The 27,175-nt window shown below is 37.2% G+C and overlaps 1 protein-coding gene across 2 annotated transcripts; it reads right to left on the reverse strand.

Annotated features, from left to right (window-relative positions):
* Window positions 1-407: 407 nt before the first annotated feature.
* Window positions 408-25,686, reverse strand: dnajc6 (DnaJ (Hsp40) homolog, subfamily C, member 6). 2 transcript variants are annotated; one of them, XM_087784962.1, is made up of 18 exons: window positions 25,403-25,686; window positions 18,497-18,632; window positions 11,845-11,894; window positions 11,474-11,622; window positions 10,397-10,519; window positions 10,183-10,316; window positions 9,519-9,713; window positions 8,735-8,852; window positions 8,571-8,650; window positions 8,316-8,509; window positions 6,318-6,686; window positions 6,103-6,246; window positions 5,172-5,273; window positions 3,955-4,374; window positions 3,850-3,894; window positions 2,746-2,894; window positions 2,507-2,683; window positions 408-1,761 (listed from the first exon to the last, which is right to left on the reverse strand). In XM_087784962.1, exons 1-18 carry the CDS (start codon window positions 25,584-25,586, stop codon window positions 1,660-1,662), a joined length of 2,871 nt encoding a protein of 956 aa, XP_087641088.1. In that variant the 5' UTR covers window positions 25,587-25,686; the 3' UTR covers window positions 408-1,659. The 2 variants fall into 2 exon arrangements, with proteins under 2 accessions (XP_087641088.1, XP_087641089.1); XM_087784963.1 differs by having other exon boundaries at window positions 3,955-4,368; window positions 25,403-25,685.
* Between the last annotated feature and the right edge of the window lie 1,489 nt (window positions 25,687-27,175).

The following is a 27,175-nucleotide window of genomic DNA, read 5'->3' on the forward strand; positions in this document are numbered from 1 at the left end:
AAGTATAAATAGACGATTCAAATTGACATTTTAAATTCAAACATTTAATACAGAAAACAATAGAATGAATCATTTTTGATTTATCGTTTACCTTCTCACCTTTCCTCGTGTGGACTTATTTGAAACGACTTCACCTCAATTCTGGACTTTTATAGCTTAATTTAAAATGGATTACTAGTTAACATGGTTTATTTTAACAATAGATAAGTACTTGCACCAATAATGTTTCACTATTTGCATTATAATTGGAAATGAAACTATGAAACCAATATGTACTTTAGTGTTTTCCACCTTTGTAGCTACAGTAAAGAAAGTTTTTGCAATACAATCTTAACTGTAGGAGCAGATTTTATTTTAATATGATCTGATGAAATGTGCTGATGAATAGAAAAGGCTGGATTTTGCTCAAGTTTTCAGGCCGTTTTATTTGTTGTGTCGCACTCGCTGATTATTTACATCCTGCAAGAGTAAACAGGAACACAGACGGTCAGTTATATCTTCAACAGCAGACAGGCAAAGACACGACACACTGACTCCAGATCAGGTCACATCCACACACACGACATCCAGCAACTACAGTCCAGTTTCAATGTGGAGCTTCGAGGGAGTTGGGGGTCACTACAGGTCACTCCTTTTTGTTCATGTTGCTGTCCTGAACTGTAGCTTTAATCCAGACACACAGACCAGGTTTGATCAAGACCTGTTTCACATTGTTCCTAAATCCCTGCTGGCAGAATGTTACCTAGAAATGTCAGCAGGGTTTTGAAAAGCACCTCTGGAGGGAGTCATGTGACGATCAAGATTATTGGATATAAATTAACTGTATGAAAATAATTCGTAAAACACGTGTCCTATTCATGGTAAATGTTACAGATATTTGTATTTATTATTTTAATGTTGCACTCTGTGATATTTAATTTCTTTTTCAGGATAAATAAAGATTAAAGAAGCTATTTTTGCACATGGAAAAAAAACATAATTTAGTTGTTTGATTCTAAATTATTACAGTTTAAATAAGAATTTCATGACAAATATTCTTGATTTTCCAATATATGAGTATAAACCCGAACTGTGTTATTTTTCTAAATTAAATTAAGAAAAGAACATTTTTATAAATAAAACAAAGTGCTAAATTAAAAGGATGAATATAAATATTGCAAGCTGTTTCAGAACATATACGAATGGGCAAATAAATAAATAAATATAAAATAATATATGTGGAAAAATCTTGCTTTTTCATTTATTTTTCTAATTCAGAACAATCAGCAGGATTGTCGACGAAATGTTAGTTTAATGACTAGTAAACAAATTAAAACAGAAATTATGAAGAATATTTTCATGTATGTTGCGATAATGTTCATATTTCTTGAGTCGGACCAATGGAAGACTCCATGTAGGTCGGCTGAGGTTGACCTTCACCGGTCTTCTTGAACGAGGATGTTGGTGCTGGCGTCTTCCTCCAGGATGAGCTTTTCTTTTATCCAATGTCCCCAAATAATCCAGTCCTGGTTAATCCGTCATCGGGTCGGTTGAAGTCAGAGCATAAAGTGTGATGAGGTTTCACCACAAACACAGGATGAGGAGGGAGTCGGAACTACGGGGAGAAGATGTCACTGATCCGAGTCTTCATGGTCAGGTTTGTGACCCGGAACGTTCCTCTCAGTAAAGTGCCTTCTGTCCTTGACTGTCAAACTCGGACCAGGCGTCGTTGAGTTCCATGAATATCATCTTGGCGTATTGTTCGTAGGGTTGACCCGTGGCCTGGCAGCGAGGAGGGAGAGGCAGTTAGAACCTGGTAGTTAACTCAAGTTACTAAAACCAACCCAAATTAATTGATGGATGAATCGTAATGTCTGCTGTTCACATTAATTATTATAAAGGATGATAAATTACAATAATAAATACACTTAATAAGAAACTAAATCTATGAATAAATATGTAAATAAATTAATGGTTTTGATTTTTCTATTTTTGTCAAAGAATAGCACTATTTCAGTTAAGTTATACATCTTGTATTTATTTTTAGATTTCATTGTCTATTTACTTATTTAAATATTTTTTTATGTCTGTATACATTTTAAGTTTCATACATTTTCCTTTCTACTTTTTGTGTTATTTACTTGGACATTTTGTAAATGTGTATACATGCAGAAATAGCAGTGTTAATTCAAACAGATCAAATCAGTCATTCATTTATTTTGAGGTTTTTTACATGTATTCCCCCATTTTTTATTTATGGTTATTTATTTAGAATTATTTGATTCAACAGCCTTCTTTAATTATTGCTTAATACAACTTCAAATATTCATTTCATTTTATTTTTTATTATTATTATTTTTTATATTGTAACACTAACTTTTCTGTTGCAATGAATACGTCATTAAGAACTTGAAACATTGAAGTAGTTCCTAGTTTGGTCACTAGGTGGAAGCAGAACTTCACACTTGATTCAACACCATGTTCTGACTCATCAAGGCTTTCTTTTGTTTTTCATTCTCGACCTCACCTTGTCTGGATGGACCACCAGCACAGCTCTGCGGTAGACCTTCTTCACCTGCTCCGGGGTGACCAGGTCGGCCATACCGACGGGCTTCCAGCGAGTCTCGCCCTCCCACAGCACCGTGTGCATGGTGGACAGCAGCGCCCGGATGTTCCTCTCCTTCCCCTCGATCCAGTCCAGAATCTGTGGCATGTTACGAATGCATTTCACTGCAACTTAGCCGTGACAGTTTTGACGAGTCTCACCTTTATCTTCTCTGGGTCCATTTCTTTGGCCATCTCCTCCTTCCTCATCTCTGCTATTGTCCTCGGGCCCTTCTTCTCTTTGGCCCCTGCAAAGCCCTGACCCGACAGAAGGTCGTCGAAGTTGGCATCTGTGGCCCGAGGTTTAGCACCTGGACGAGACAAGAATGGAAAACATCTTCCTTAGTCATCATCGGACATTATAAATTATACTATCTAATGTTTAACCCTAGTACAACCTGAAGTTTACCTGGTGGCAGATTTACAATTTGCTTTAAACATTTGTAAATATCTTTCAAAACGTTTGTAAATGTATTTAAAAAGTTTGTACATTTGTTTTATGAGTGTTTAAATGTGTTTCAACATGTTCTAAATTTGCTTTAAAGGTTAGTAAATGTTTTAAAAAAGTTTGTAAATGTGTTTTTACATATTCTAAATTTACTTTAAAGGTTAGTAAATGCGTTTAAAAAATGTGTAAATGTGTTTCTAAAAGGTTATACATTTACTCTAAAATATATTAAATGTGTTTAAAAAGTTTCTAAATGTGTTTTAAAATGTTCTAAATTTACTTTAAAGGTTAGTAAATGTGTCTAAAAGTTTGTAAATGTGTTTTAAAATGTTATACATTTACTGTAATGGTTAGTAAATGTGTTTAAGAAGTTTGTAAATGTGTTTTAACATGTTCTAAATTTACTTTAAAGGTTAGTAAATGTGTCTAAAAGTTTGTAAATGTGTTTTAAAATGTTATACATTTACTTTAATGGTTAGTAAATGTGTTTAAAAAGTTTGTAAATGTGTTTTAACATGTTCTAAATTTGCTTTAAAGGTTAGTAACTGTGTTAAAAAAAATTCCAAATGTGTTGCAACATGTTGTAAATTTGCTTTAAAGGTTGGTAACTGTATTTAAAAAGTTTGTAAATGTGTTTTAACATGTTGTAAATTTGCTTTAAAGTTTAGTAAATGTGACAAATGATTCTCAATGTGTTGAAAATTGGCTTGAAAGGTTTGAACATTCTTGAACTAAACATTGAAATTACAACCATTTAATTTCTGTCAAATTAGGGCCATTTCTAGCTAACATGCTAACCGCTAACATTTGTCTCTCACCCATGCTAGCGTTCGTCTTTCCCGCGGCACTCGGAGAGCCACCACCTCCTCCTCCACTACCTCCTCCTCCTCCTCCTCCTCCTCCTGCTCCTCCTCCTCCTCCACCTCCTCCTCCCATCACAGAGAAGCTGACGTTGTAATTGGGTCGGTTCTGAGGAGACGTATGAGCCATCGGGGTGTGGCTTGGACTGGGTTTGGGCTGCGGGACCGGGCCTTGTTGGTGCCACCCTCCCGCACCACCGCCCCCGGGTTGCCATGACGGGAACCCGGCGCCGGAGTGCGGCTGCCAACCTCCGGTGTGCTGTGGCGACGGAGGAGGTCGAGACGGGGAACCCATGGGGGGGAAGGAAGGGGTACTTCCTGTGGGGGTGGTGGGCTTGCTTGAGAATCCGGAGCCTCCGAGGTTCCCGATGTCAGCGAACGGGTCCAGTGAGTTTGGCTTGGCTTGGTGAGTGGGGGTGTTGTGCAGGGAGCTGGTGGGGCTGGTGGTGGCTGAACGACTGCCCATCGACAGACCTCCTGCAGCTGAAGAAACATTCAAATCATGTCAGATCCAGAGGATACAGTCGACTCCAGCTTGCAATAGTCATAGCCTTTTTTATTTTTTTGTGTTGCATTCGAACTTCCGGCCTCTAGATGGTAGCATTCCTTATGTCCTACCAAGCTAAAGGAACCATAAAAGCACACCAGATCCCGGATAGGACTGAGGACGAGAGGATACAGTCAACTTCAGCAGCTTTTAAAGTCGATGTTTGGACATATTTTCGTTTCATAACAAATTAAAGCAGTTACGACTTCATCAAGACTCATGTGGTCTGTAAAGTTGTTGTATCTACAGTTTAGCAATATATGGCAATATATCGGATCCTCTATATCGTGACACGTATCGTATCGCCAGATTCTTTACAGTAAACACCACGTTAATTTACAACCAGTATTCTCAATTCCTGCTAGCAGGTTCTTTAAAATTTTTAACTTTATTTAATTTAAAAATGTTTACATTCATTTGTCTGTTATAGCCATTTGCCTATATAGAGTCACATGTATGAATCATTAATAGGAATTACTCCACACACTGGTAGCTATAACACATACATACTATCTATGATTGGATTTATAACAACCTGTTCATCAATACAAGTAGAGCGATCCCTCGCCTTATTTTTTTTTAAACTGATTCACAGACAGACAGACACGCTGCAAATGTATTAAAACCACAAACTTAAACACTTTTGAAAACAATAAAGGATGGGTTTTCATTTTATTTAACCCCTGCTATAAATGAGGGACAACATGTGAGCAGGACTCTTTGTTCAATGTACCTGTGCTTGTGGTCGCAGGTCTGTTCCAGTCCCAGCCTCCCATGGCATTCTGCTGCTGGACGTTGACCGTCGGCGTGGTTGTAGGGACGGGGGAGCTTCGACCTGATCAAGATCACAACAGTCGGTCATCTGCACACTTTTACCAAACGAAAGCTTCAGAAGCAAAGCGGGAGGATGTTGTATGACGAGGTAACCATCAGACAGGCTGAGTAACCTGGAGGAGGTCCCGGCTAGAGCGGTTATTTAAAAATGGAAGTGGTATATTAGCGACTAGAGGTGTGTATTTTTAATTTTTAGCTGTGCGATACGTATCACAATTAAGGGCCAAAGATACGATATATTGCGATTATTGCAATATTGTAGTAACAAGAATATATTTGTAGTATTGTCGAGTACTTGACTCTGGTGTTGCAGAATTTACAGACCACATGACTCTTGATGAATTCTTTACTGATTTAATTTGTTTTGAAACCGAAATATGTCCAAACATCAGCTTTAAAAGCTGCTGGAGTTGAATGTATCCTCTCGTCCTCAGTCATATCTGGGATCTGGTGTGCTTTTATTGTTCCTTTAGCTTGGTAGGACGTAAGGAATGCTACCATCTAGAGGCCGGAAGTTCAATTGCAACAAAAAAATTAAAAAAGGCTATGAATATTTGCACTGTAATTGTAATTAAGTAATAATTAATTAATTGGAATTATTTTCTTTTATGCTGACTTTATCGAAATAATAACCAGAAACAAAACAATAATAAAAACGAAACGTAATTTGAATGTATATATTATTTAAAAAATAAGCAAAATGGTAATAAAAAGTCAATATAAAGCTGTTGAAAGTATCATGAAAAAAAAGGGCATCAATGTTTTCTCACACCCCAATGAGCGAAACATGAGCCTCGAGTATTCAAAAGTGGTCACTTCTCGTGTATTACCCAGGCTGGTGGGCTGCAGGGTGGGAGATGGAGAGCGAGCAGCATGCAGTAACGAACCAGACTGTCCCGTGTTACCTGGTCCGAGGAAGGAGCCCATCACGTCCTGTGGTTTAGGCATGGGACCTGCTCCGAAGGGATCGAACGCTAAAGAAGAAACATTCAAAAGTCAATAACATTATTATAAAAGTTAACAAAGGTGCAATACCAACTCCCACCTGGTGGGGCAGGAGAGGGGCAAGGCGAGGCCGTGTTGGGCACCACTTTGTGCGGAGTGGAGTGGGCTGAGGAAGGCCCACTTGTCGGCTGTGAAGGAGCCCCAAACAAATCCCCTAGAAGGTCTGTGGCTGCAGCTGGAGGCTGAGACGAGGGACACGGGCGGCTGACCGGGTCACCGCCCAGACCCAGGAGGTCCACTTCAGCCTCCGGCTCGGCGGCCCCCGGCCTCGGCACGGGGGGGTCCGGCCTCTGCGGGGCGGTGCTGGTGCTGCTCCTCTGGCTGGAGAGGGAGAGCATCTCGTCGTCCGAGGGCTCGCTGTCCTCACCGTGACCACGAGCCTCTGGGCCGCCCGTCGGTCTGGTGGGTTCTGTTGGGAGAACAGAGAAGGATTACAATCAAAAAGCAGGGTCGGGGGCCACTGTGGCCATCAGGAGAGCTACGAGTGGTCTTTGCTACTTTATTCTCAGCTGATCAGTCCATATAACAACCGTACACATGACCTCGTCCTGGACCAGGAGACTCCTACTGCAGCCAGAAGTTCTGTCTACACTAGAGGTGTGTATCGACAAGAATCTGGAGATACGTATCAAGATACATTATATTGTGTCACTGTAGGAACAAGGATAGATTACATTTCTTTAGTGACTTTCATTGCATAGTAAACACACAGTGTTTTACAAGCTTAAATCATCTTACTGAATTAAAACAAGAGTTCACTATATTTGTATTTTACAAGAGAACAAATATAAGCATTTGCTTTGATTTCTTTGGATAAACAGAAAGTTAATAGAGTTCTTGACTGTTAAAAGATTCATACTAACTGTAATGCACTGGTTCAAGTTAAGAAAAAAGAAAAGAAACTGAAACATCTGCTCTGAAGATTAATAATCACCTTTTAATGTAATTTCAACACGAAAATTAACAAACGCCTTGAATATTTAATTGTTAATTTAAAAACATTTTTGACGCAGTAATGTTGAATTTCCACATGTTGTTGATATTTTCTTACGCGTCTAGTCTACATAATACCGCACCTTTTCTTATACATACTGAATTTAAGTCCTCCAAGGGAAGGTGGTCGTCACTATTACACGATTAGGGAGATTGGGGGTGTAAGAAAATATTAATGCACTTAAATAATGCAATGTTTTTTAATGATAATTTATTTTTCTAAAGTACTGTTAAGATTTTATAAATGTTCGTCCTTTTTTTGGCTTTTAAATTACATTTTATTTTCATCATAGTTCTGATAATAAAGCGTTTATAAAGTGAAATAATTTGATTTTAAAATGTACAATGAACATTGTACAATGTTCATTTTTGTGTTGCAATGACACGCTGGATGGCAGCAGTCATTGCGTCCTCCACAGCTAAATCCACGAGATCCCAGCGATGACTGAGGATGAGAGGATACAGTGGACTCCATATTTGGACATATTTTGGTTCCAAAACAAATGAAAGCAGTTACGACTTCATCAGGAGTCATGCGGTCTGTAAATTCTGCAACACCATAGTCAAGTACTCAGACAGTACTACAAATATATCTTTATACAGTATTGTGATATGCTGTTTCGGTGCCCCTGAATTTGGATATGTATTGCCAGATTTGTGCCACACCACTAGCGTAGAGTCATATGAATACATCTTAACTCCAGCTGGGACCCACAGTAGGAGCCTCATATGCAAATGTACGATGAAAACCAGTGTTCAATGGACTGATAACAGCAGTAACGGCTACTGTCGCTACGACATATTTCCTGAGCTACTGCTGTCTTACCCTCCAGATCCAAGCCTTCCATCTCATCTTGCAAGGGAAAGTGATACAAGAGTCATGAGTTGACAGTTTCAGGTACAAAGTAAAAGTGTAATCTGGATCAGCTAGATTCAAGTGAGACTTTATGAGTCGCTTATTTGCTCTGATCGGTCTATTGTGAAGGTTACGAGCAGTCAGGGAAAGATCTTAATTATAGTCAAAGTGTTCCCGCCCACACTGTACCAGCAACGGCGAGGGCGTCCTGGTGCTCCTGATGGCAGGAAAACAACACATTCGGGATCAGGTCTTTGCACGGGAACTGTTCCCAGGGCGGCGTCAGGTCCTTGGGCTTGTCCTCACTCTCCACCTCCACGTCCAGGATCACGTGGAACAGCTGAGGGTACTTCTCTGGGGAGTCGCAGGCGTCCAGCTCAGGCCTGGAAACACAATAGTAGGTCAGTAAGGGGAACACCAAAAAGATTGAACGTAAAAACTCACTTGTTGAACTTTAACACTGTGGTCCCTGGAGCGATGAAGCCAGTGTGGAACTGGATTTGAAAGATCTGAGTGTTGGAGACCTAGTTCAAGGATGTTTAGACGGTCATTGCATTTACTCAAACACGTATTTTCTCATGATTTCAAGCCTCCACTATCCAACTCACCTTTGCCTGCAGGCGTCCGCCGATGGTGGACCTCATGTGGGAGACAGAAACCACCACGTCGCCCTGAACGCTCACGCCCAGATGGAAGACCACCTTCCCCTCTTGGATCCTGTGCTCTCTGTCGCAGACAACAAGGAAGATAGACCAGTCAGAGGTTCTTCTTCGTCTTCTTTCAGGACTTCAGGAGTTGCTACAGTCAGTCCTTGACCTGTTCTCGACCTTTATGGAAGTATATCAGTGCCATCATAATATGGTTGAACTTAACATTTCCGATGGTGGAACTTTCCTTTATTGAAATGATTTTTAGTCATTGATTTTTCCAATAATTGAATTCATTCATTTCTATAATAAATGTTGATTTGTTTTTTTTAATAGTTAGGGTTAGGGTTAGGGTTAGGTTACCCTTTTTTAAAATATTTTAATTGAATATATTTTCTAACAGAAGGTTTACAATTTTTTTATTGAAAAGCTGTATTCAATAATTTATATATTTAAAGGTTGAATCGGTTTGTTTATTTAATAAATAAAACAAATCTTTACACATTTTGTACACATCTAGTTTGATATTCTAAATATATTTCATATAATAATAATTCAATATTTATTTTAAATTCATACATTGAATTTAAAAGGCTAATAAATAAAAAATATATTTAATTTAGAAAGTGATTTTTATATATTATAAAATAAAAAAATGTTTGTTTTTTTGTTTATTAATTATAAAACCTCTTAATAAACAAATTTCTGAATTCAATAATTAAAAAGTTCAAAATGTAGGACCCACCTCATCCTCTCGTACTCCAGCGCTGTGGTGAAGATCTTGGTCTCTCCGAGCAGGACGTCACAGAAGGGTCGGCAGCCGCTGCGCTGCTTGTTGAAGCAGGGAACTGGACTCATGGTGAGCGCCTTGATGGTCAGAGGTTTGGAGTGCGGTAGAGTGGGCTTCTCTGACACCATGCTGCACACGTAGCCGATGTACCTTCACGTGGACACAAAGTAGGGTTGACACAGTTTAATTCTGATCTGAATAAAAAGATAAATGCTTCCAGTTTTTTATGGTTCATATTTAAATGAAGCATGTATGAAATAAAATAATACATTTTTTTAAATGTACATGCAAATATTCACAGGTTTGTTTATTTTTGGAATCCTGTGAGATCCCGGCGATGACTGAGGACGAGAGGATACAGTCGACTCCAGCAGTTTTTAAAGCTGATGTTTGGTCATATTTTGGTTTCAAAACAAATAAAAACAGTAACGTCTTCATCAAGAGTCATGTGGTCTGTAAACTCTGCAACACCAGAGTCAAGTACTCGACAATACTACAAATAAATCCTTGTTACTACAGTATCACAATACATTGTTGCCATTGTATCGTGATATTTATTGTATCACTAGATTCTTGCCAACACACACACTAGTTTCTAATGATCTCTCGGGATTCTAACCTGCGGTGCGACGGCCAGAGTCCAGAGCCAGGTCTCTTGGCGCTGATCAGCTGCATGGCAGGAACAGGATTGTGGAAGAGGTGGCAGAAGCAGAACATGGCACAAACCAAGACACCAGAGGGAGCTCGACTGTCCTTTAAACACAGAAGACGTATCGAATGTTCTGTTGAAGTCCAAAGCTTCACAACAACGGGTCTCCAGTGATGTTTCTTACCGAGCAGGTGATGACACAAACATTCTTGGGGTTCTGTTTGAGCCAGTTGTGCATGTTTTTACAGACGGCAAACAGATTGTGGAGGCTGGGCGCCTGGCGAGAGGGCCAGTTGCACTCGGAGACCTGGTGGAGAGGAGGTAAGAAAAGAGAACCATGCAATACAAATCAGCCTGAAGGTCATAAACGACACACAAACTGTGTGGTTTTCATTAAATAGATTTTGAAATTCTGCAAAATGTCTTGGATGACATGAATTGGACTTGGCTATGATTCTACTTAATCTGCACTACCAGAGGAGCCCAAACTGAAAACTAAATACAGTACATGTTTTTAAATAAAGATATGCTAAACATGTGTAGCTTTAACAATGAGTTAGTCAAGGATTGTTGGGCTGTTGCGCTTAACACCTGTGAGCAGGACACCAGCTAAAATCTCTCAATATTACACTTGAGTCATTTTCAGAAGCTCTAGTTTGTTATTTTATATATATCAATATTTTGTTGTTTGCATTCATATCTCTGTTTTCTTTTTTATATCTTTGAGAGTTCATACCACTTAATAAAGTAAATAAGAAATCTTGTTGTGTATTGCTTTTTCTGTTTACTGTTATAACATAGTTTTAAAAAATACATTTTGAGTAACTGTCAAATAATGTTACAATCTTCTTATAAAAAATATATATATATCTATTTAAAAAGCATCTTTCAGACACCAGTATCATAGTGTGCTTTACATAAAAACAAATATCCTTCATTTAAAAATGGCACACTACCTTGAAAACAACACAATATAAAAAACAAGATACATCTAATATACATATTAAAAATGAGTATTAAAATATAAAGGCTAAACACAGTAAACTATTCAAAGAAAGTCAAACCCCATTGATAAAAAAGGACAAATTCATCCATTCATTTTACTTTCTTTTCACCATTCTTTCTTTGCATCTATTCTACAGCCATAAAATGGAAATAAAACCTGGATGACCTATGATTTATTAATAGCATAATAATCATGACATTTGTTTAACCTGCTTCATTAAAATGCTTGAAAACCTAAATCACTTCATGTTCTCACCCTGTTGGAGAATTTGGCGCCACGGTAGTTCCGCTGGGAAAGGTTGAAGACGGTGTAGTGGTCGGCGTGACGACTGTCCAGAAAGGACCGGATGTCTTCTACGTGGTTCTGGTTGCCGATCTGCACGGACTCTGCAGGGTAGGTCATCACTGGAGGAGAGGAAAGCATCTCAGTCGAGGTGGTTTGAAAGGAGAGAGACATGGATGCTGTGTCTGAAGGGCTGTCACTCCTCCTTGATGAGCGTGAGTTCAGGATTGTTTGTAAGTGTTTGTGAACATAATTCAGTTCAACAAAAAGCCTTGGGCAGTTCATCGAAACATTGTGAGCTTTTTTACACTTTATATACTTTGTGTTTCTTAAAAACATCTTACCTATTATCCTCGAAGTGATGTAGGATATGTCCAGCTCTCCTTTTGTGTATCTGAAACCAGAAGAAAGTACAGTTTATGTCAACAAAAGACTTTGGAATAAACACTGGATGGATGGATGGATGGATGGATGGATGGATGGATGGATGGATGGATGGATGGATGGATGGATGGATGGATGGATGGATGGATGGATGGATGGATGGATGGATGGATGGATGGATGGATGGATGGATGGATGGATGGATGGATGGATGGATGGATGGATGGATGGATGGATGGATGTTGAATTTGCGTATTTTTTAAAGTAATTTAACAAAATAATTAAATACTTTAAAAATATATTTTTATTCTTTTTTTTTTTTAACTTTTTTTTTAAAAACTTTTAACTTTATATAAAAATGTTAAATGTGATAATACAGAGGTACTGGATCGTGATCATGAGTCACTCACACGTCACATTATTATATTGAATTTAAAAGTCTACGGATTAAAAAAATATTTCATTTACAATATACATTTATGAATTATTGAAATAAGAATATTAAACTCTATGTGTAAAAAACTATAGTGAACTCAATTATTAAAAAATAATCCATTGCAATAATTTCAATAAAATAATTTAAAGGTTTAAGGGAACAATTTTGTTGCACGAGTGTCAACTTAGTCAATATTGACAGTAGACCCAATTTTATGAGTGTCTACAAACACACCTGCATAACAACCACACACACACACGCGCACAGAGGATTGTCTTCATTTTCTACAATATTTTTTCACATATGGAATTTGCAAATATTATTCCTGCAGGAAATTTGATTTAAAAAGTCTCCATTTAACGCAAAGACTTTTCCTCCTGTATTCTTCAAATATCCTCTATAGTGAATAAAAACAGGAAAACCGGGTCAATGTTGCAAATCACATCTGATGTCGTCTCCTGGGTAGAGTAACGGTGAATCAACCGTATGATTCCGAGGAGCCAGAAGTGACACGAGAACATAACGTTTCTACCTCCTTTATCCTGTAAACGATTTATTTATATTATTATTATTATTCATTCATTTTAAATCAGGTTTTAACATACAAGGTCATTCATAAAACATGTATTTTTAAAGCTGACATACTTGTTTTGTTTTGTTTTGTCAATAGACTTAATATATATGTTCATGGAAATGTCTTGTTTCACATACTATTTTCAACAGTAAACACCTTTTCTCATTTCTTTGAAACCTTAGATGGAGTATTAGTGCAACTAAAATAATAAGTCGTAAGAAAAAAACGGATTAAATTTATCCATTATATGAAATGCAAATTGTATAAAGTAACATTTATATAATATAGAATAAATGATAATTAAAGGTACTTATATTTAATGGTTTAAAAAAAGTATTGAATGTTTTGAGTTTCACAAAGGCACATATAAAACATTTTAGCTTAAGTCAATATAATGGAGCACTTAGTAGACATATAATGAGATACAAGTCAAACATTCTTCGCTATATTCCATCATTCTGGGCAGAGAGCATTTTTCTTTATCTCAGCAAACAACACGAGAGCTTGTCTACACGACTAATCTCATTTCCTTGGTTGTATTTGTCACAGTGAAAATCAATAAGCTACTTTCTGTTGGCTCATATACTTCTGTGAGAATCAATAAATTATCCTTTTTGGCATCGAATTGCAGTTTAGCGTGGATCATTTTTATTCTACGGTCGTCATCGTATAAATCTCCAGCACCAGACGGAAATATTTGATGTCAACAAGAATCTGTTCACAAGCATGTGTGGCTGCACACACTCAACCAGACACAGTATAAGTGGGTTGGATCCCAGCAGACGTGACACTCAGTCTCCCTCCATTCTACTCCAGAATTCTCCCTATTTTCACCAGATTTCAAAGCAGCAACAATGCAATATACTCAAATATTTTGATACTGTAGTAAGTAATACACCGATCCAACTTTTATGGTCCCGATATATGCATGGGCTTTGAGTATTGGCCGATACCGATCAAATACTATTTTTTAAAATATTACCTATTGTGAAATAAAACTTCTAATGCCTTCATAAAAAGCAAAGATTACTATGTATATCATTACAGAGTTGATATTTATTCAAATAAAGTCTTTAATGTTAGAAAATATAAGATAAATAACAAAGTTAAATTGTAAACTTTGTTTCCCTATGACCAGAAAAATACGTAGACGGTCCGTGAAGTTGTCAAGTTGTTGAAACAAAATACTAAGAGTGACAATTTGGAACAAAGTGCAAACGACCCTGCAAGTGTCAAGATTATAAGGCGAACCCAAAAAGTCCAGAACTAAATGTAACTCTCAGCCTTTATTCAACCAGTATTAAACACAAACTTTTTATTCAATGTATGAGGCAGATTTCAATAATTGTTGACTTTCATGCATCGCCTGAAATTTCTCTCGCCTCTACAGAACAGCAAAGTTAACAGCTTCATTTTGTTTCATCTTTCTTCTTTCTTCGATTTCTCATTTGTCGTGATGCGTCTTTAGATGTTTAATAAACTTGTGTTGAATCTTTTAGCTTGATTTCTTCTCCAAGCATCCGCTCGAATCTTCACTGCAGCAGAGCCACTGTTAGCTCTGCTGTTAGCTCTGCTGTTAGCTCTGCTGTTAGCTCTGCTGTTAGCTCTGCTGCTTCACTGGCGCTGGTGCGTGACATTAGCGCAAATATAGTTATTAAACTGCTCGGATTCACCAATACCTGATCAGACCGATATTCAATACCACTACTAGGTGTATCCCTACTAGTAACAAGTATATAATTGTAGTATTATCGAGTACTTGACTTGCATAAAAATGACGGGAATTGGAGGACAGGAGCTTTTGTTGGTCAAGTTATTTTGGAAAATGATGTGTAATCAAGAAAGAGATCGCTCGCGCCGGGTCATCATGACAAGGAAGCGTTGCAGAGAAATGATGTATGCTGCCCTCACCGTTGCAGCTGCACTGAACGCCTCTACAACTGAGACAATGTTTGGGGCTCAAGAACGCAGCAGTCACTGGTGGGAAAGAGATGTGCTTCAGACATTTTCAGATGCAAAGGGGAAGGAAAAATTTCAGAATGACAAAGGTGACATTTGGCTATGTGTGCCACAGGCTGCGACCCTGGCAGTATGACGTCAATCGGAAACGGCTAAATAGTCCTTAGTTCGCACCAGGGTTTTCTGCGCGGCGTACCCCAGAAAACCCTCACCAAACCTACTCCTGAGGTGGTTTTTGCTCAACCGGTTAAAACCCTTTAAAAAACGCTTAATTTGCGTTCATACTAGGCTTATTTCAATTGGTTAAGCACCTCTGGTCTAATCAACCGGTTACGACAGGCTTAGTATGAACGGGGTCTTAGTACCACATTTTCATTTGAACCGTTAATTTTTTCTAAACATTTAAGCTTGCAAATGTTAGAAGAAGTGAAGTTTAAAAGATGACATCGAAAAATAGTTTGAGCTAATTAGGAGGCAACAAGTGTAGCAAAATAAAAGACTGACAGGAGGAAAGTCAGTCAGGTAAACAAAATAACCAGGTCGTTTTCGATCATTCAGAGGCTCTTTCTTGGCCGGCCTAGAATACAGATGAGACAGAGCGGAGAGGAACGAATCTGGTGAAGCTGTGACGCCAAGAGAGGCCGATTGTCAGGGTTTGAGCTGCATATGAAAAGTTCTCTGGGAAAGTTTCAGCAGGACCTTCCAAAAGTCCATAAACAAACCTACTGGCCAAGAAAAATATCCTCCTCACAAAGACTTTCATGATTCATCCAACAGTAATTGAACCGTCTCCGATCTTTTCAACTATACCTTGTGTCATTTAAAACATTTTGTTGATGTCCTTGATGACACTATGAATGCCTTAATTCTAGAAGAGGGTCTTGTCACCTGGACTATGGTCTGAGCACTGCTGCAGGGCATTTGATAAAGAAGCAGGAGACATCCATCTGACAGGAGAACTGCTGAGAAAAACGCTGATGTCAAGCTGCCATCTCTACGGGGCGTTAAAACTGAGTGATGCATCTGCAGAACGATGATCTGCAGGCGAGACTTTGACTCACTCGTCCTTCAGTCTGTTCTCCGTCCAATCCAGTTCAAGATAACCAGCGACATGTTACAGGTTCTGTCCATTGAAACATCCAATGAGCAGGGATTTTACTTTTTTACTGGAACGACCATAAGGATCGAGAGCAGGTGTCGAACTTGTGGCCTGGAGGTCAAATCCAGACCATCACATGATTTAACGTAGTCTGATGAAAATGATGTTTAAGGAAAAACATTTGATGGGTATAATGACACTTGCTGTTGAAGGTAAATATAAATTTTGTTTGGCCCCTTGATCCACAGGGATATTCTGTCCGCTTCATATCAGCAATTTCAAAAATACTTTTTTCAGAAAGTCACTTAAACAGTGTTGTTTTCTCAACAAATGATCTCCATGTTCTGAGAGTATTGGTAGGAAGTGCACTAGCTACTCCCTCTTTGCTTAGGACAATTTAAAAACATAATATTATAGATTTAAAGGCGGTAATTGTACACTTAAGATAGAAAAATAACAAAACAAAATATAAAATAACAGTGTATTATTTGTCGATTTTTATAATTTTAAGATGACACTTTTGGTCACAACCCTCTATTTCTTGCTCAATATTGAGTTTGATCCCATGGATTTACAGTAAACACATCATTACAATCTTGAAATATATTCATACATCACTATAAATAGAGTTTCTATATTGGTACCTGATCATGTTCACGTAAGACACTCTCTTACCAATACTTTCTTTGTTTTCACAGCACAAACAACTAGTTTCTTTTATTTAGTTTAAATTTTTTGCTCACTGCTACTGTTTTGTTGTACACTACTGTTTTTGTAATTGGTTATAGTATAATCATTACTATTGTTTTCTATTGCAATTTTATTTATTTATTTATTTTATTATTATATGATTCTATGTGCACGGTAAGTCTAATCTTATGAACATTGCTGTGACAACACAAATTCCATCACTGTGGGACGAATGAAGGAATATCTATTATTTTTATCAAACATACACAGTTTTTTAAATGTTTTTCTTTAACCCATCATTCTGTATTTGTTAATTTATGAAATAAAGTAAGATATGTTCTTCCTTCAGTTTCACACTTCCATGAGGAACGTCTCTCATAATTGGTTGCTATGGCAACCCGACTCTTGTAAACACACATACACACACGCTGAATGAAATGAATCCTTGTGTCGGCCGCACACTGGCACAATGAACCTCCATGAATAATTCAGCTCTGGGAGAAGTGACAGCTACGAGAGTCAAGGAAGGATGAAAACACAAGAGAAACAGCGAAGCAGACACTCGAGTGGGATATTCACAGAGAAACTTGCCGAGTCAGGGCGTTACTTGCGACTATGTGCTGCTGAAAAACTACACAGAGTCTTTTGTGGCGCTCTGAGAATGAACACAAGGAGAGGAGAAAGTCGTGCAAGACGCTCCAACCCACCTTGTTAGCTTTTATCCTCAATATGGTCTATTCTGTAGCTTAAATGTGACTAGACACTTGAAATATTCCACTCATCACACAGCAAAGACACAGTATTTACAGGCAGTGTTGAACCTAATCAGAGCTTTGATGAACCAAATACATGATGGGAAAATACTTTTTTTCTTTACATAACTGGACAAGGACAAAATAGGAAGTAGATTACCGTTGCAATAACCATCGGATTCTACGTATTTATATCAGAAAGTGGTTATTACATTCAATATTAGGGGTGTGTGAAAATATTTATAAACTGATACATAGCATTTTTTTCTTACAATGCTATGTGGATATTTAACAGTACTGTATTGATAACATTTTTTTATTAAAAACCTTTCTTTTGCCGTGCAAATCATATTTGATTTTTAATATAGTTATTTTCTGATTTATATTTAAATAAACAGTGTAAACAAATAATAATAATAAATAAATAAAAGTTTTTTTGTTTTTTTTCTATTTACAATTAATATGTTAAAATCCAGGCCATTGCTTATTTTTGTAAAACAGATGGCAGCAGTCATTAAGTCCTCCGCAGCTAAAGGAACAATGAAATATTGTAAGATCCCGGTAATGACTGAGGACGAGAGGATACAGTCGACTCCAGCAGCTTTTAAGTTGATGTTTGGATACTATTGGGTTTCCAAACAAATAATTCCTTTACGACTTTTAATTCTGCAGCACCAGATTCAAGTACTCAACATTACTACACAATATATATTTGTTCCTACAGAGTTTTGTTTACACACATATTTTATTTAAAGATTCTCAGTTAAGATCTGAAGATTGTTTATTCAGATAAGTGAAAATGTTGCAAAAGAAAAATGGTCGAAACAACTTGTTGTGAGACATCAATGTCTATCAGTTTGTAGGGAAATAGCGAAATTTAGGATATACTGTTAATGGATAAAACACTATGCATGACATAAAACAAACGTTTTTTTAATAGAAAGATAGTTTAGAGAGACAGAACTCTATTGATCCCGTGGGAACATTCTTTTTTTTTAAATTAGTAAATAGGTTTACTATGAAACAATGAGTGAACATTGACTCTAAACTACTGAGGGCCACATACAGACAGGCAAAGGGCCCAGGGACGTTGGTCACTTACGTTGAAACTTGATTCATCACTTTGGTGGAGGTGTCCTTCAGTGTATCTTTTAGGTTGTCCTTAAAGTTGCTGAAGAACTTTCCAGCTCCACCTTTCACCATGTCCAGCAGGCCGCCACCATAGCCAGCCTCCATATCTGCAGAGGAGAGCAGCAGACGGTTGGAACAGAGGCAATATCAGGTGATGAGATCCAAAATGTTATCTCAGTGACGACTGAGTCAGTGGACATGATGCCGGTCAGCAAGGACACCGAGAATATGCACGTGATGAAGCCTCCATGTTGGAAGATGTCCAAGTGTATGACTCAGCGCGCCTGTGGCAATCTGAAATCCTGCTTCTGTTGTTTTCCCTCGCTTCCCTCTCTGCCTCCATAGTTGCGCTCAGAATCCCTGCTGGATTGACAAGCTGGCCACATTTGAAAGAGCAGACACCAGGAAGCAGGAAGTACACAACTGCAGTTTTTGGTAAACACTACAGTTACACGAATGTGTAATCATGAAAAATATACAATAAAAGATCTGTTTTAATATTTCGGTTTGAATATATTACTGTTAATAAAAACAATACAATTTTATTGTTGAAAATAAAAGAAATGACTCAGGACAAGAAATGAAAGCCTCACGACTGTCTTGGTAACAACAGAAATAATTTAAGGTTAAAAAAAGAATAAAATAAAACATGGGAAATATACTTTAAATACTATATTATAAATAATATAATATTTAAAGAAAAGCTGTACTAGAACACTTTGATATAAGAGTATACTTGTAGAAGGATTCAAGGAATTGTATGATCTTTCCATTCAATATGAATGGAAGGTAAGTACAGTAAGTATATAGTAAGTAATTATTAATTGTAAAGCGCTTTTCTAGACCAGGGTCACAAAGATCTTTTTGAATCAAAAACAATATGCAGTTAAAATATATACTTTAAATGGTCAAGACATATAAGACAAACACAGTAGTCCCAGAAAATCAGGGAACAGTCCACACAAATAATGTCTTAAGATGTTTCTTGAAGGAGTCAGTAGATCATCAAACACAGAGATAGAATAATATCGTTCCAAAGCTTAGGAACAAGTCTGGAAGGATTTCTCTCCTCTGGTCCAGAACCGTGTGCGAGGAACCATCAGTAGATTCTCATGATTTTCTTCATGTTTTGCATCGAGGGTCTGAGAGGACTACAATCTCATCTATGCTGTATGTGTTGCATACATGTATATTTGGCAATAAAATAACTTGAACTTGAACTTGAACTTAAATTCTGATCCACAGACCTAAGAGCCCGAGCTGGGGTGTAAGGCTGGATCAGATCACTTATGTAAGGAGGAGTCTGACCATGAATAGTTCTGAAAGTAAGAACCAGAATTTTAAAGTTGATCCTGAAAGAAACTGGCAGCCAGTGAAGAGTTTTAAGGATCAGGAAAATGTGAGTTCTTCTACTAGAGCGGATCAGAATTCTCGCTGCTAGTTATGATGGACTGTAGGAGAGACAGCTCCTACTTGTTAAGACACCAAAATAAACTGTTACAATAGTCCAGGCGAGAAGAAACAAACGCATGGATTACAAACTCCATTTGTGTTGTGACATAAGTTTCCTAAATTTTGAGATTTTTCTTAGTTGAAGGAAACAGTTAATGCAGTTTTGTACTAGAATGAGAACAACTAAATTTTATCGACCATTAAAGGCAGCACTTTGACAAAATAACAACAATATAAAACATAAACAAAATCATGAGGTCTTTAATGAAGATGGATAAATAATAAAATCTAATTAAATAATGAAATACAAATACAAAATATGCAACATTTTAACTCAACATCATAATAATATATAATAATAATATAATAGTTTGAACATTTGAGAATTTTCTTTCAAGAAAATATGCATCGTTATAAGAAAAAAAGAGGATGTTATACCTGATTGAAATTATACTGAGGTTTTTTTCAAATTGTACTGCTCATCAACAATACTATTAGAATACTATGTTATATATATAACAATTCAATGACGTGAAGTTACTGTTCAAAAAGTCATGATGTCAGGGGACGGTAAATGAATCCTGTAAGGACACTGAGTAAACAGAACCAGCCAGAGCCTTCCCCGCGTTCACCCCTCCTCCGTGACCTGCTATCCCTTTCAGCCTGTCGACCAATGACAGCAGAGATGTCAGGGGGTACTGACCACAAGAGCAGACAGAATGTGTTTCCTCTTTTGAACTGAATCTTAATAGATTCATTTGATGAAAAGAACCAGAAAGCACAACTTATTTTTTCTAGAAATGTTTTCTTGCCATTTATATTTATTATGTTCATTTCATCTTATTCATCTCTTTCTGTTTTAGAAGAACACTAATAATCTATGGCTGAAAAGTCTCCTGTGGTCTGAACAAGATAAAAAATATGTTGATAAATAACCTTTCAACAACTATATTTTATCATTAATTAAGGTAAAATCTATTACTCAAGTATTTGCATTAGTTTATTTGTCACAAATTACTCTACATCTCCAAGCTCAACAACTCTTGAGCAAACAACAGTGAGTAATCGCACCATCTGCCTTGTGGATCCTTTTTTAATCTTGACAAAGCTGAATCCCCCACATACTACATAGACATCCACACAACACATGCCTAACCGCCTTATATTCCAGAGGAAAAAGCTCTACTCTGAGTCTTAGATGACAGAGCTTGTTACCGAAGTGTTGGTTACAAGCCGACTGAACTCTGAGGTAAACTGATTTGAGTTTCTCACACACATGTTACATCCATCTGATGAAAATGAAGCTTTTCCTGCAAGTTTAGTAAATATTATACCCTGTCAATCCCTACTAGTATTAATAATATACAATACAACAAACAGGGTTGTTTATGGGCAGGAATATGGTGATACAATACGTATCAAAATACAGGGGCAATGGTACAATATATTGTAGAAAGAAGGATATATTTGTAGTATTGTCCGAGTACTTGACTCTCGTTTGAAAACAAAATACACAAACATCAGTTTTAAAAGACTGTATCCTCTCATCCTCAGTCCTCAGCATTTCATTGTTCCTTTGGCTGCAAAGGTCATACAGTAATACTGTAAATATTTGCATGTGGATTGTAAATTATAAATCAAATTATTTTATTTTATAGACACTTTACTGAAAAACTATGATAAAAGGAAAAAGATTTCAAATAATAACCATCAATACAGCACTTTTAAGAATATATAAATACAAATATATATATTACGATAGATCACTATATCGATATATGACAAACCTACAAACTTGCACAATTTTCCTTGTGACATATCAATCCTTTATGCTAGAGAGAGCTGTAGCATCAGGTTTAAAGTTATGCATGACATCAAATAAAAAACAGCTAACCTCACAACTGCGCCTAGAGATCCATATGTGCTCTTATGAATTCAGCTGCTGTCGCCAAAAGCAAGTCGTTGACATGTGCTTCGCAGCACAGAGGAATGAATGTGACAGGATTCTGATCTAAAAATAGAGAAGCAGGAGTGTGTTCAAAAAGTGCTCATTTAATTTATAGTTGAATCTCTGGGTCGGTGTGATGGACCAATATAGTCCAGATGGTTGTAGGAGGGAGAGCTCAACGGCGTCTCTAAGTAAGAAAGTGTGAGTGTTTTTGTGTGTTGGGGGGGTGGGGGGGGGCACTTACAGCCTTTGAGTGTATCTGTATTTACAACCACTAACTCTTCACTTCCTTCGAAGCTAAGTAGTCATTGAAAGCATCATTTGAGAGACGAACAGCCCCGCCCCCACCTGAAACTGACGCTTAGTCTTAACATCCTCCATGGAGAGAGAACACATCCGGGCATCAACACAAATACTGCTTCAATTATTTAAATTCAAATTCAATAACCAAATTCAACTAATAACTATAGACAATAAAATTGATCACCTAAAGGTGTCAGTACAGCCCCCGATCAAACAACTGCCATTTAGTCCTTAAGGGGTGTGAGAAAAAACAGATACAACGATATATTTTATTTTATTTTTTTAACAATACTGGGTTCATATTTAGAAGCACAAGTATTTATTTTTTTAACTCTTAAATCTTTTTTTTTGTTTTATTAAGAGTGTGAAATAGAAAAATTGATTTATTTTGTTTACAACTAAAATTCATCCAGTGTTCATTTTGTGTTGCAATTGAACTTCCGGCAGCTAGGAGGCAGCAGTCTTTACGTCCTCTGCTGCCAAAGAAACTCCAAGATTCAAGCAATGACTGAGGACAAGAGGATACAGTCCAGCAGCTTTTTGAGCATAGTTTGGATATATTTTTTCTTCAAAACAAATGAAGGCAGTTACGACTTCATCAAGAGTCATGTGGTCTGTAAATTCTTCAACACTAGAGTCAAGTACTCGACAATACTACAAATATATCCTTGGTCCTACACTATCACAATATATCGTAATAAATCAAATTGTTGGACCAGTATCGTGATATTATCGCTAGAGTCTTGCCGATACACAGCCCTAGTATCCTGTTATTGCAACATCATAAACATGAGGTTTTATCCCTGTTTAACTAAAAGTACTAATACTGTTAAATAGAACTTGCATAAAAAAACACTACTATACTATACACTAGAGGAAGAATAAAGAATATCTTGTAACAATAACAATTACTTCGGCAGGATAATTCATTTTACTTATGCCAATCTAGCACAAACTAAAGATAGAGCAACATTATTATTGTATGGACGAGTCATCTAATACCCTACTACCCTAAAAGTAAAATCTGGTTTCAACACAACATTTAAATCTATTCAACACAGTATCTCACTTGCAATAATGTTTGTAAGTGAGATAGATCAGATTGAAAGGTTAAAAAATGAATTCTTAAACCACTTGACACCTTATGGATGAAATACTGGCAACAATAATGCTCAGTGGACAGTTCACAGTAGGGGTGCAGTAGAAATGCACTTCAAAGATGCTGATCTACAGTTTGGAGATCAGCAAAATAATTTAGTTTTAAACCTTTTTTTATCAATCTAGCCTTTATTTTAATTTGTACCTGTGAAGTTATTCAATGTATATTTATTATATATTTTAGACATTTTTTCTGAACCTTAATACGTAGTAGGTGCACTATTTAGACCTGATTTCATGCTAGGAGTGTCCTTTGATGATCTTATCTTCAGAAACTAAGGTGAAAAGTGAATCATCTGCTCGAGTCTTGAAGGGGTTTCAATTTGGTGGAAGATTTAATTGGAAGCTAAGCACCTCCTAATGGTCAGGCTCTCAATTAACTGGAGATATTACCTTCCACAGAAACAAGCTCTGGGAAGAGATTGTAAGATGAAGAACACAGATATATGCGGACAAGTGTTCTCCTCAGGGTGACTAGACTCTCTTAGAGAAGAAGTTAAGTCATCCAGGAAAGTAGAACTGTCACTCCTCTGGGGAGATATTTGAGGTGCTCAGGCATCTTCTCAGGAAGTCCCTTTGCCACCTGGTGAGGCGTTCAATTGTGAGGAAGCACATGGGTTTGTGCATGCATTTCCTAATAGCAGCACTATGTTTGTATAGTATAATTTGGTGAGACTGACATAACTTAGTGAGGCTAAGAAGTAAAACAATAAGTACTATGGTACAATAGTGAAACGTTTCACAGTCAATAGCATCTATACTTCAGTGGAGGGGAGCAGACTCCATCGAAAACACAGTCGTGTCTATTGTATCAAATGATCAGGCAATCTCTGTTTAGTTCTACTTATCAGTGGTCCACAGGCCCTGGTCCAGGAACCGGTATCTTTGAGGCATTTTTTTAACGGCCACATGGAAAAGAAAATATTTATACTATATATTGATGTCTGCTCTATCAATTATTACTGTCTGAAAGGGGTTTTGTTTTGAAAAATGATGGTATTTTCCTTGAAGTGACATAAGTCTATGACTCTTGACATGTCAGGCTGCTAGTTTCAGTCAAGTTGACTCGAAGAATAAACCTATAAACTAGTGAAAATTAAAGCAAACTATATGATTTATTTTCACTGTTTTTATCTGTAGTTTAAATAAGTAAGTGAGTAATTTATATTTGTAGAGTTTAGTCCCTGAAAATACTGCAGACTTTAGATCAGTCCACAGTGCTTTACATTACGATCGAATCTCCCTTGGAGACAATCATACGTATTCATAGATTTCACGGTGAAATGACTTGATTTGGCCCCCACTCCTCGAGCTTGAGTATGAAGCGAAAGATTGTTTTTTTTCTAATTAAATATGATAAGGAAACATAATCAATTTTAAACCCTCCATTAAAGTATTTACCTTGGTTAATATGAATGTATGCTTCAAGCTACTTCGCAATTTCTTATTCATGGCATACCTTAGCATAGTGGTGGGCGATTTCCTAAGGGGCCACATTTTATAAAGTTGTGTGGGGCCATCAAGCCAAAATAAATAAGTGAAAAGTATAAACTGAAGCTTAATATTCTAAAACAAATATTTTATCTTATTTTATACATGTTTTTTTAAACGTATGATTTAAAAAAAATATTCACTTTAATTTGTTATAGAGGCATAACTACTCACAAGCAAAGGACAGAAGTCCTGTTTAAAAATTACAACTAGGCTAAATATTCTACACTAATTAATTCAACATTTTTGCATCACTTTTTTTAAAACCTGATGTAAAATAACTTTTTCCAAATTTTCACCTTTAGAGACTGATAATAAATGCTAGAAATGAATACAAAATCCAATTGTTAGTCTCCTTCAGATCATGAGGGCCACATAAACACAGTCAAAGTGTTTTTATTTTCCTTTCATATTTAAAGGCATTAGTTTGGAAACACATCAAGTCAAGTGTCCATCAACTCCAGCAGCAGAATAGCGTCAAGTCATCATCGCGGTCCAGCAGAAAGCTGGTCTGCAGGGACTCACCTGAGCTGTCCATGGTGCTGCAGTCCTCCCTCAGCGGGCCCGCCTTCGGTCCTGGTGCGATGGATCCTGCGCCCGCGCTCCCTCTGCCGCCGACACCGAAGCTCTCTCCGCCGCTATCCACCAGCTGCAAAGATTCATAGCCATCGTAACTGGTCTTCTTCTTGTAGGCCCCCAGCAGGCTCATCACCGACGGAGACGGAACCACAGCGAGGAGAAAACAATCCGCAGTCTCTGGTCCTCCAGCGCCGCTGCTGCCGCTCCGTGCAGCGAGTGTCCGGGGAGGACGCGGCTCTCCTCTGCTGCTGCGAGGAGGATGATTCCGCCTCCCTCTGGCTCTCCTCCTGCTTCTTCTTCCCCCCCTTTTCTCCCCTCACTGCCGCATTTTACTACGACGTTGGTGCGCCAGCCTCAGAGCCGGCAGCAGAGAGGAAGTCCAGCTCGTAAATCATGCATGTGCCACCAAATAGCCCAGACGGTACGGTTCAGAATATTTCTTTACAAAAAACTAGACAAATACAACTGCAATAATCCGCGTTTTTACTAAAGTATTGGCCTTGAAAAGGTTCGTTTTTGGTGTTAAACGATATTACATAAATGTTTCAACCAACACATTAGATAATGTACAAATATATGTTTTATTTGGGTGAGATAAATAAGTTTTAGTTTCAATGTTATTTATGGGGAAAGTTGTCCATGATATTTGCTGCAAAGTACACTGTAGAAAATGTTTAAAGTAAATAATTCTGTAAAGATCTATGTAACAGTTTTACACTAACATTTTAGTGAAAGAATACACTGTAATTGTATCCTATACTTTATTGAATATTGTTTTGATTGTTTAAGCGCTTTGTGACCCTGGTCTAGAAAAGCGCTATACAAATAAAAATTACTTACTTACTTACTTACTTACTTTATACATATTCTCTATGTTCAAGTTACGGGAACCTGTAAATTCTACAAATAATTTGGATAATTTTCTGATAATTTAACTTCAAATAAGGTTTTTTCCCCTGTATTTTACAAAAATATATAATATTAAATAGACAGGAGTACTATGTTTTTCATTTATGATTCTGCAGCAACGTCAGAGGGATTGTGTAATAACTCTGACCTTCGGGGCAGGAGCAGAGTGAAATGATGATGTTGATTTTGTTACTCTTTGTGTGTCCTTTTCTTTGCGTTATTTCCTTTGATCTATGCGCGCTTATATATGCACTTTATCTTTTTGCACTTTTCTATTTTTATTTGCACTTTGTTCTTGTTCTTGATTGTATGAAACTTGCTGTTCCTACTGTGAACTGAAAACCTTAACGGAGGAGATCTCCAGAGGGATTAATAAAGTCTATTTTATCTAATCTAATCATAAATGAACATCTGTCTTTCTTAACTGACAACTTTGTGACAAATAACATGACACAGCTTTTGGTGAGTTTTTCTACTTCCTTTTTTAGGACATAAGATACATGTTGCTTTAGAAGTTTTTACTAACTGAAATTGGTGGAATAACAACCAGGTGAAAGCAATGTTGTCACCATTAAAAAAACAAGCACCACCAATAGTACACCAAAAAGTACTATTATAGACATATATTTATTTTGTTCTCTGTAGAGGTTTGTGACTAGTTCAGATCCTCAAGATCCTTTTGAGCCAAATATGATTTTCTTATTTTGCATGTCATCCATCTGCAGTAACATCTGGCTACTTGTCTCTACATCTGTGAAAACACTGAACTGTCATAAGAAGTGCTCAGCAAAAGTTGTCATGGCAACACTT

This window comes from Callionymus lyra, chromosome 2 (assembly GCF_982586985.1).
Source record: "Callionymus lyra chromosome 2, fCalLyr1.hap1.1, whole genome shotgun sequence".
Classification (NCBI taxonomy): domain Eukaryota; kingdom Metazoa; phylum Chordata; class Actinopteri; order Syngnathiformes; family Callionymidae; genus Callionymus; species Callionymus lyra.

Excerpts from the sequence above, each read along its gene's own strand:
- dnajc6 (XM_087784962.1), bottom strand. The coding sequence starts at position 25,586 with ATGAGCCTGCTGGGGGCCTACAAGAAGAAGACCAGTTACGATGGCTAT. Across the intron at positions 10,317-10,396 it reads TTTGTGTCATCACCTGCTCG|GACAGTCGAGCTCCCTCTGG; the intron begins GTAAGAAACATC and ends CTGTGTTTAAAG. Across the intron at positions 8,510-8,570 it reads ACAGTGTTAAAGTTCAACAA|GCCTGAGCTGGACGCCTGCG; the intron begins GTGAGTTTTTAC and ends TTGTGTTTCCAG.